The following is an 11,196-nucleotide window of genomic DNA, read 5'->3' on the forward strand; positions in this document are numbered from 1 at the left end:
CATTACAACAACAACGACAACACATAATTTATTTCCCAATTGTTTCATGATATTATTGGATGCCTACCATGCCCATGGTCCCCAAAAAGACACTGTCCACCTTCCTTCCAACATTATGGACCACTGCCAATACGTGGTCCTAAGCATTTGATCCATTTGGTGAGGGGAAGGCCAGCACTATTATTACAAACGTACCCTTCATTTGCGTACAAATTTAAACCCAGAAATTCCGAGTCCGATTCCTCAACAAAAGAATACAAATCGTAAATGTAAATAACTCTATACTATACAACATGTACAATCTAGTAAAACAACTACATTGTACCAAATCCTCCCCTTTCCTGGCCTTTTTCAAAACTCTAAGAATAACATATAACTATAATAACACTATTAACTGCCTCCTCATAAAAATTTCCTATTTTTTTCATTCAATAAATATAAATCTAAAACAATTTATATATATATTTTCTTTCCATTATTACCACTTGAACCCCCACTCCTCTTGCTCCCTGAACCTCCTGAGCACCCCCTCAATAGCCACATCGAAAGCGTCCTTTATGGTCTCCAACCCCTCCTGGGGTCTGGCATACACTATCAATCTATGGTGGAAGTGAAAAAAGGAGGAGGAATGAGGAAAGGGGGTCGACCCCCTCCTTCCCACCCCCCACCCTTTGCTATGTTCTTTCTTTAGGGTTTGACGGCTACCAGGCTATCGCATTCTCAGTTTGCACTCCGTGTTTTCTAATTGTCATTAAAATAAGAGGAAAACTTTAGAGATTACTGCCATAAGTCTATAATCTAATTCATATTTTATTCCAAGGTAAAAGTTGGTAATAAACTTTGACATTTATTGGCTTTTCTATCCCTTGAAAATAATTTCACTATAAAAATAGGCTTAGGGCTTGACCTTAAGTAATTTTTATTTTTTTTAATGTAATCCGAAAATAAATATTTTTATTTAAATAAGTTATCATTACACCAAAATAATTTATATTTAAACTTCATTGTTTTTTAAAATATTTTTCACTTAGAAAATCACCTATCGGCCTATTTTTACTTTAGAAAATTCTAAAAAAAAAAAAAAAAAAAAAAATTAAATTAGCTCTTAATTCTAAAGTCCTAAATCACTTAAATGGGCTTAAAGACATATTTAACTAGATTGGGCCCATTAAGTAAAAACGCCCCCCATAATCCAACTACAATGGATCAAACACTTGATCTAAAATATATTTTACAAAGTTTATGGTATCAATTCAAATCATAACTTTTCTTGAAATTTTAATGAAAAATTAATGTTGTTTGAACCCGCTTTTTACCTAAAACATATAGTTATGTCATAAATCGGTTTCTCAGATGTTTAGAGGACCTTTATATGGATTTTTCAGCCCTTGTAGGTTCTGCCATGGCCGAAATTTAGGTCCCCTAAATCAGGTTTTCAAAATAGTTTCAAACAAAAATATAGTTTATAACATTAAAAATCAATTTAACAATGAAAACTCAGGTTTTTATGCATGAATCTGCTGCAATTATTCTTCATTGAAATCAAGAGGTAAATGTTTCTTCAAGTTCCAATAGGAGTGATTTTCTTGTTCTTAATCAGCAAGAATTGATATCCAACAGTTTGCAATTACCTATTTACCAGCAAACACCAAAATGGGAAAAATACCAATATCTGTAAATATCACAAACAGTAAGGACTCTAGTATTCTCTTTACTATCATTGATAATGAGTAAACATTACATACCTTACCAGGAAAAGTACCATGAGTAAATTCAAGAGCAAAAGGTAAATACAAGTTGAAATTAGAGCACTAAGAATAGAAGCCCTATTATTACATACATGAACCACTTCCAGCTAGAGAGTTGATGAGAAGAAGAAGTATTCTGGCACAAATTAAATCCATACCAAATATCACTGGGGATATAGGTGTTGTAGGTAAAGGTAACAGCTCTAGTATTATAGCCATAGATTTTCACACCTTCAGGCTTCCAACCATCTGGTCCAGTACGATAAAGATACACATAACAGATCTGGTAGGCGCACGGTCCATATATCTGAAACGTATCTGATGAACATCGTTCAAAGGCCCTCGAAGATGGATCATCCAGCCTTGGTGCATAAACCTGATGATTAAATGTTAAAACATTAATCACAAACACCCATTTTTTGTCCTTAAGGTTCATTGATGGGTTTAACAACTCTGTTACTGCAAATATCTGAAAATATCCTCTTGGACCTAGTTAAACAGATACTTTTCGGAAAACTTTGTTCATTAACACCCATTATTTAAACTTTGGTACTTATTTTTGGCAAAGAAAATGCATAATTAAAAAGCTAATACCATCCAACTCTATCAGTTCATTTCAAGCTAATAAACTTGGTGTATTTGGGCAATGAAAATACAATTTGGGGGATTCAGCCCTTCTTTTATGAATAATAATTTTATTGAAAGAAAACCTCGTACACGAATAGTATACAAGAGAGCCAATCACTCTATAGGCTTCTATAATCTAAAAATTAATCAGATCTACCAGATCCGATAAGGAAAAATTAAGAACATATTCAACAGCCAAATCCAAAAGTGTTGGGAGAGATCTCAAAAAGAGAACTTTAAAGAAAGCACATTGGACTCGCAATCCTCAAACAGACGCCTATTCATTTTCTCCAAATGCTCCGCATTAAGGAAGCATGAATAACAATTCAGATTGGCTCTTTTGGATGTCCCCTCCCCTGGATCTTCTAACAATAAAACAACTCTAGGATGTTGCTAGGCATAGTCAATGAAACCCCAGATAAGTTAAAAACCAAGTGCCAGAGATCAATAGTGTATTGGCAATGAATGAGAAGGTATTTATAGTCTCTTCATTCTTTAACAAGAGAGAAACCCCACCTTCTAAGATTGTCAATCATCAGGATTTTACCATTGTTGTCGATAAGAAGAAAGCAATGTGAGGATCCTTAACCTTCCAAATACTTTTCCAGAAGAACGAACAATACTCTCCTATTTGTAACATTTTATAATAGCTCTTCACTTCGAAACCGTGACTGCTAGCTTAAATCCACAACATTCTATCCACTTCCCCCCAGATGGGTTTTCGAGGAGTATAATAAATTGAGAAAGAAGTTAAGAGATTCTAGCTCCCAATTTTGGATTGCCTAATGAAACTCAGATTCTAATGGATAGAAGAGCTGGAGGGATCCAAGTAGTTTGACACTAAGGCCTCTTTATTACAAGCTATTGAATAAAGTTATGGAAATGAGTAGTTTAGAGCCACATCTCTGTGGTGCACATCTCCACACTACACGTCATGCCAAAAACGAATGTGGGATCCGTCCCCAACCTTGATCCTACAAGATTGGAGAAAGACCCCCAGCCGTTTCTAATATTCCCCTGAAGACTCACCCTATAAGGCCCTCGAGCTTCCACTGAACTTGAACTCCAGCCCCCTCTCTGAATCTCATACTTTTCAATAATCACATGTCTTCATAAAGAATTCTCCTCTTACCGAAATCTCCATAGCCATTTACCAAGAAGAGTTTTGTTGAACAGCTTGAGATTTTTTACTCCCAACCCTCCTTTAGAGATTGGGAAGCAAATAGTCTTCCAATTCGCTACGTGAAAACTTGGACTCCCCACTTGGACCATCCCAAAGAAAGTCTTTCTAAAGACGCTTCAATCTCCTAGCAATGCCAGGTGGTAATGGGAAGAGGGATAAGAAGTACATAGGAAGACTGGATAATGTACTCTTAATAAGAGTAAGTTGCCCTCCCTTGGACACGTAGACTTCTTCCAACTAGCCAACATTTTTTCCATTTTCTCAACTACCATCCCAAATAGCTTTTGACTTATCTGAAATGGCCTCAAAACACATTAGAATGTGACCAAAATAATGGATTTGATCAATACTTGTATCGCACATAATAAGTATTTCATCTACGAATAGAAGATGGGATATTTTCAGGGGGGTAGCGCTAAGGATGTACACCCAAAATCTTAATAAATAACCCCTGACCATCACTCTAGAGAACATTCTAATGAGAGCATCCATAACAATCACAGAGAGAGTGGGTGAGAGATGGTCCCCTTGGCAAAGGCCTCAAGAACTACCAAAGAAACCATACGGGCTACTGTTCATCAAGATGGAAAACAAGGTCGAGAAAAAAAATACAAGCAGTTATCCATTTCCTCCATTTAGTACCAAACCCACTAGCCCTCATGAGGTAGGAGAGGAACTTTCAATTGACACGGTCAGAATCCTTTTCAGGTCCAGCTTGCACGTAACGCCTGGAATTCTCAATCTCAGCCTGCCATCCAGGCACTCATTATCTACAAGAACTAAGTCTAGAATTTGTCTCTCCCCAATAAAAGCATTCTGGCCATTCGAAATGAGTGATTCATTCCAATAGCAAGAACTTTGGCCATGATTTTATACACACTCCCCACCAAGATGATAGGTCTGAAATCCCAAACTTCCAACAGTCCGATCTTCTTAGGGATGAGAACAATAAAAGTAGCATTGACTATTTTCGAACATCTCATGCTCATGGAAGTAATGAAATATGCGCATGAGATCAACCTTCGCTATAGCCCAGCAAGGAAAAAAAAAAAAAAAAACCAATAGTGAAGCTGGTAGGGCCCGATGCTTTGTCTCCATCCATACTAAGCAATTCTTGAAGAGGTTCCTCCTTTCGAAACAATCTCTCAAACTAGTCCACTTCTGTAGAATCCAAACAGGGAAACTCCAAGCCGTCGTCAATGCAAAAACTGGAGATAAAGTTGTATCTTTTGTGAGAATTAGCAAGGTGACGAAAAAATCTGGTGTTATGATCCCCTTCTTTTAGCCAGGTTGCCCTAGACATTTGCCTCCAGCTAATTTCTTGCATAAGAGCCACATTCTCCTGACCTATTTTTGCCTTAGCCCTCCTAACTCTCTCCTCTTCTACCAACAATCTTTCCTCTTCTAAACCATCAAGAACCTGGATCTCCAACAGCAAGGACTTCTTCCTCTCCACTACATTACCAAAGGCCTCTTTATGGAGAGGTGCCGGCAGTGATGGAACATCAGCTAGAGATGTGTGGTTCACGGAGATGAACAGTGACAACATATAACACAACACCTCAAAAAACCCGCACCATCCCCACTTTTTCTTGCCTTTGGGGAGGAGAATGGGAATGACTCCCCTCTGCCTGCCACCACAGAACTCCTCAATTGCCAAATAGTTACCGTGAGAATTGTACCACCTCTGGCACAACAAATGCACCCTGTGAATCTCTGACCTTGTGAACAAACCCCACATTGATATCCAGCCAAACCACCACTTCAGCCGCTGCCGACAGCCAAAAAATTCCTCTTCCCAATCATACCAAACAAAGATAGCCTTTCCCCCCCTCAATAATACGTACACAAAGGGTTTTACCCCCTAAATTGATGATAGACTCCAACAATTTCAATTCAACGAAGAAGAACCTGCCCATGGTGCCTTCGATACACTAGCAGGTTCAGAAAGGCAGGGAACGTGCATCAACCACTCCAACGACTATCAACTGCAACCTTCTATAACACCCACACCAATCCAGCACCAAAGGAACCCAAAAAAACATCAAAAACTCAAAAACTCAAGAGGGAGACAGTCAGAGAGGCAACGGCACAAAAGATTCTCAGCAAATATTCTCTAGCCTCAAATTTTCATTACGTCTGAATGAACAGGTGGTCATGGGGGAAAACCTTTTACACTTTTTTTTACAGATACATGGTGTGTTATTTCATGCACCATCATTATGTGGATGAGCTTTTGTTCTGCTTGCTGTTATGTTCGGGTAAACAGCTATTTTACATGCTATTGTTCTGCTTCCATCATTTCATGGGCAGAACAAAACCATATGTCACATCCTTTTTTTGGGAGATCCGCCGTTGAAAAGTCATCATGAACTACGGCCAATTTGAGTTATGGCCTAAAATATCAGGAAAACAATTTTTCAAATTCATTATCTGCAATCTAATCCGCTTTGATCTTTCTTTTCTTCCTGGAAAGTCTTAAATTTATGAGTATTTTAGCAATCAAATTTTTTTAAAAAAAATATATATTTTAGACTATGTTTTGAAGAGAAAATGCTAATACTGACAAAATTAATGGTCAAATTTTATGTTTCTACCTCAAAACAAACATGATTATCCCATTATCTATAATCTAAATGACGAGTTCATCTTAATTTACACAATATGTTGAAATTTTGGGTAACAGAGCCAGTGAATTTAAACAAACAAAAAAATGGAAGACATAAAAATTCCTCCTAATAAATCGAGAAACTCGTAATAAAACGAACCTGATTGCCGTAAGCGTCACCAAAAGAAATACTGATCTGGTCTCGCGTGTTTCTCGGTGAGGAACAGCTTGTTGTGATAACAACCGTGTAAGAACAGCTTGTTGCACTCTTTCAGAACCAAAAAGGAACAGAAAAGCAAAAAAGAAAACTTTAATTCAAAGAGATAGAGAAAACCCAAATACAAAAGTCAAAAAAAAAAAAAAAAAAGAATCTTTGGATGAAACACTCAACCTGGAGATAGCTTATGTTGAAGGATTTGGCAGCTTGGGGCTGCAAGCCGGAAGATTTGGCTTCTGAGAGGATAAAGATGAAGGCGAGCTGGAGCAGAAAAATAAGTGCTTTGATCATTTTTTTTTCCCCTTGAAAATGGCACCTGGGAATTGGGATTTGGAAATCAAATAGCCACAAAAGGCATGTGGATGACTTGAACAAGACGCAGACGCTATATACCATTATTTTCTTTTACATTTTTTAAGAGTAATTCACTTATAATTTATGAATATACGACAAAATAAATAATTTTCATACGAAGGAAGAAGGAAGAAGGTCGAATCTGTCATTTGGAGGACTGTTTTATATATATATATATATAATTTAACATTTTAATGTTCAAAAAGTGATAAAGTAACTCATAAGCTATCATCCAGTTGCAATTTATTTAGTCACTCCGTTAGTCATTACAGTCAAATAAGATGAAAAATTCAATATTAGGTCGTTTTGACAAAGTTAAGTTACTAAAATATCATTTTGAGAAAAAAAATCAATTTAAAAAATACTCTCCAAAACGACGTCATTTTGAGAAAAAGAAAAAAAAACGGTGGTTTAGAGTTGGCTTGCCGGCCACCCCAAAGGCCATGGGGGTGGTCAACAAGCCACCACCAGGCCATGGGGGTGGCTGCCCGTGTGGCTGGGCGGCCATTCCACAGGCTTGGGGGTGGCTGGCCGACCACCCCAATGGGGTGGCCGTTGAGCCACCCCTAATTCACCCTTTTTTTATTCGCGGCGATTCAGTTTTTTGGTACATTTTAAATTGATATATATATATAACCATATATATATATGCTCTTTCTCTCATTATTTTGAAAATGGCGTTTAATAATTAACCGAAAATAATGTTGTTTTCGTTTTAAATCACATTTGTGAGGGTTGGTAATAGAATTCATTTAGAATTGTAACTTTTTGGTACTTTAAAGAACTACTTTATCACTTTTTAAACATTAAAGAGCTAAAATAAAAATAACTAATATATATATATATAAAAGTTCAATACGTGGCTACCATTTGAAAAAAACGTGAAATGCGTCGGAAAAGAGTTGGGTATTGTATACTTGAAAATGACTTGTACTTGAAGACTCTCGTTTGCATCGACGATAGAATGTAAATCAATAAATTTTCGCTTTCTTTTATATTTTATTTTGATGTTTATTAGTTAATTAATGTGGGAGTGCCTTTTTTTTTTTTTTTTTTTTAAAGAGATGATTATCATTGATGAAAAAATCAGAAGGTGGAGTAAAAAAAGCTCCATCAACAATCAAGAGATAGTCTCTCTTCTCCCTCTTGTGCGGACATACCAAAAAAAAAAACAATCAAGAGATGGAGCTACTTGCTTCATCAATACAATATCACTAATACAATTTAGAGAATGATCCATCTATATCCTATCACTGGCATTTGTAGTAGTCGTCTTTGCAAATTTGTGTGCCGCATCATTGGCTTCATGGTGGACAAAACCGCATCTCCACCTTGGGAACGTATGCAAAATAAGACGCGTATCCTCGACAATGTGACCAAACCAACTCCAAGTGCTCATCTTTGAGTTCAAAGCATCCACTATGAGTTTCACATCACCTTTCAAAAAAAGATGTAGGATGCCCAGGTCTCTACGCAGACATGCTGCATGAAAAGAAGCAAGAGCTTCTCCCGTCGTTGGCTCAAAAAGACTTAGTCTAGTCTTGCTTATCCCTGCAATAACCCGCCTCCTATTCTCTTGTACAACAACTCCTATCCCCATTATTCCACAAGCTAAGTAACACTTCAAACTAATTATAATAATTAATTAGTTTCAATGGCGTTACAATGTCTATATAAGTGTTATTTTATATTCCAATAAAAACAGATACATGGAAAGAATTGTCGCGCAAATAGATCAAGAACATAAAACATAAAAATTGGCGTATGACTAAACAAAGGAATTGAAGTCACGTCAAAAGAGTAATCACAACTTTAAAAAAATAAAAAAAATAAAAAAACAAACTCTATTTAATCAATTCTATTATGTATCCATTGGAATACATTGACAGAACTTTAGAGCTAGTTTGACTGACTTAGAGTAAAATGTATTATTGAATTACAAAATAACAGTAACTCTTAAAATTTAAATTAGAAAAGCATTAATTAGCCTCCATGTTTCTCCTTAATCCTCCTGAAGACCCCTTCAATGGCAACATCAAAAGCATCTTTTATACTCTCCAAACCCTCTTGAGGTTTTGCATATAAAAGTTTCGGAATAAATTCAATCACCCTCTCCCTCATCTTCCTCACCTCTTCTCTGCTATACTTCTCAAGCACCTTCCTAATTATGGCCGTTCCATTTTTCACCAATTCGTGATCAATAAAAACTGAATAACTCGCCAGCTGTTGACCCGGTAAAAACCACTCGTATTGATCATAAGCGGTCCGCTTCCAAAAAAGAACCGGGATTGAACCGGCCACCATGCAGTCGAACATTGACCGCCTCGTGTACGTGTCCCCTCTGGGTTGCAGGCAGAAGTCCGAACCCAAGAACGTGTCCAAGATAGCCGAGGCGCCATTGTAACACCGAGTCCCGCTGCAATCCACGAGTCGGCAAGAATCTGACTCGTTCTGACAATAACTCAGCAACCGACCTCTAAAATCGTCCTTGAATGCGCCACGTTTCCCTCCGACGAAGCAGAAGAGGCGGCTCCGCTTGTGTGCGCGAACATGCCTCTGCCACTCCAACACGTCAGCATCGGATCTGGGATGGAATCCAGTGGGGTAAGGCACACCGATGTCGAGTGGGTCCCACGGACTCCGCTCAATGACGAGGCGATTGACTTTCTTCATTCCGGGCATGTAGACAAAGCTGGACCCCCATTCGTTCTCCCCCCACCGTCGAAAATCCCATACCATCCGTCCCAGCGTTATGAAGTGATCTGAGCCGTTCGATCTTTTCCAATAGGGCTGGTGTTGGACCCACCTCAACAACATCTCGCAATCCCTATCGCGCTCTTCGCCGCTACGGCCAGTGAAAAGAAGCCTCCCAACAGCGAGTCCAGCATAAAAGGGAATGTAGAAAGCCGTAGCGGATTCGGGCTCCAAAGTTCTACACCTATGCTTCAAAACCCGATTGTGGAAAATCACTTCCAACATGAACTGGTCCGTCCAGTACCAAGCCGGAGCTAGGCTCGCCGGCACCACCCCAGCGATCTCCGTCGCTCTCCGGCCGAACCCACCGTTCAAAACGGCGTCGCAGTATCGTGGGCTCCACGGGTCCAAACTAGAGCAATTGTGTAGCATTTCTTTGTTGAACATGGGTGGTAAATCATAGACGTAAACCCCGCCGGACGGACATGTTTCAGACACATTATGGGCCGGAGTTTCAACAGTTGTGTTTGTGGCTACAGACGCAATAGAGGTGAAGGAATATTGGAAGCATAAGAATGTTTGAAACAAAACAAGTGTGAATAGGAGGAAGCGTTTGCAAGAGCAGAAGTTTTTGTTGGCATCTTTGAGCTCCATGATGATGTTCTTGGGTTTACGTTTGGTTGCAGACTTGCAGTGAGGTTTGTGTGTGGTATTGAGAGAGATCTAGCGAAAATAAACTATACACAAGAAGCTATGAAGAGCCAATAATTCACAAGGTTGCGAAATGAAAAGTCTTCTTCAACAAAATATTGCATTTGATAGTCATTGTTTCTTCCCAGTTGATCAATCAATAACACAGAAAATTCCATGCACATACATAAAATTGAAAAACGCATGTGTTCTTTGTTGTTTTTTCCCCAGAAGAATTTAAAATGACTTGGCGACAAACAAGTCAACCCATGCGCGCTTAGTAAGAGACGAAAAATTAAAATACGAAAATTAGCATGCGGCAGGGCAGTTGCGAATGCTTGCTGGATCCAAATACGTACCATTCACCTACAATTCAATTTTCAACACGGTTCATATATATATGTGAAGGTAATTATCATTGCGTATTTGGGTTAATATCATCACATGCTCTGCCAGTGCACCTCTCCTATACCTACCATAATCTTGTTTGCTCTCTCTTAACTTCTCTATATATATTTTGATTGATGGTGTGTATATATACAACTTGTAAAGACCTTATGAGACGTATACGTTTAATTATTGAACTACAGCTAGCGAGGATCCTCTTAAATATTAATTGCTCTGTATAAACATGCTATTTATAAACATTAATTTAGTATATTTAACCTATTTCCTTTTTCATTTACAATTATCTTTTTGGATAAAGTCCATATATCCCTTTCAAATTACCACCCAATTAACAATGTCACCTCCAAACTTTTAATTGTGACAATGTCCCTCCCAAACTACTAAAACATTGTCAATGTCCCCCTATAAAGCTAGCAAAAAGATAAAAATGCCCCTATATATTTCTCAATAAGACAAAATTACCCCTATAAATTCAAAAAAAAAAAAAAAATTATAAATTTTTTTTTTTAAATGGAAATTTTTATTTTTTTTGTAAACGGAAATTTTTATTTTATTTTATTTTTTAAAAAAAACGATTTTCTTTTTTAACTTTTGCTTTTAAAAAACATAATTTTTATTTTTTTAAACAAAAATATTCAATTTTTATATAAAAAAAAAAAAAATCGAA

General features: G+C 37.5%; 2 protein-coding genes across 2 annotated transcripts; both read right to left on the reverse strand.

Moving 5' to 3' along the window:
• Positions 1 to 10,085, reverse strand: LOC132181989 (xyloglucan galactosyltransferase XLT2-like). The gene is made up of 2 exons (XM_059595204.1): positions 8,801 to 10,085; positions 1 to 591 (listed from the first exon to the last, which is right to left on the reverse strand). The coding sequence occupies exons 1-2, from the start codon at positions 10,083 to 10,085 to the stop codon at positions 479 to 481; spliced, it is 1,398 nt and encodes a 465-aa protein (XP_059451187.1). The 3' UTR covers positions 1 to 478.
• Positions 1,677 to 6,761, reverse strand: LOC132180318 (embryo-specific protein ATS3B-like). Its single transcript, XM_059593101.1, has 3 exons — positions 6,558 to 6,761; positions 6,327 to 6,434; positions 1,677 to 2,124 (listed from the first exon to the last, which is right to left on the reverse strand). The coding sequence occupies exons 1-3, from the start codon at positions 6,672 to 6,674 to the stop codon at positions 1,804 to 1,806; spliced, it is 546 nt and encodes a 181-aa protein (XP_059449084.1). The 5' UTR covers positions 6,675 to 6,761; the 3' UTR covers positions 1,677 to 1,803.
• Positions 10,086 to 11,196: the final 1,111 nt, after the last annotated feature.

The sequence above is a fragment of the Corylus avellana genome, chromosome ca5, assembly GCF_901000735.1.
Source record: "Corylus avellana chromosome ca5, CavTom2PMs-1.0".
NCBI lineage: Eukaryota > Viridiplantae > Streptophyta > Magnoliopsida > Fagales > Betulaceae > Corylus > Corylus avellana.

Coding starts and splice junctions, on each gene's coding strand:
- LOC132181989 (XM_059595204.1), bottom strand. CDS start 10,085: ATGGAGCTCAAAGATGCCAACAAAAACTTCTGCTCTTGCAAACGCTTC. Junction 592..8,800: donor ATATGCAAAACCTCAAGAGG/GTTTGGAGAGTA, acceptor ATAGATTGATAG/TGTATGCCAGACCCCAGGAG.
- LOC132180318 (XM_059593101.1), bottom strand. CDS start 6,674: ATGATCAAAGCACTTATTTTTCTGCTCCAGCTCGCCTTCATCTTTATC. Junction 6,435..6,557: donor TCAACATAAGCTATCTCCAG/GTTGAGTGTTTC, acceptor TGGTTCTGAAAG/AGTGCAACAAGCTGTTCTTA. Junction 2,125..6,326: donor GTGACGCTTACGGCAATCAG/GTTCGTTTTATT, acceptor TTTAATCATCAG/GTTTATGCACCAAGGCTGGA.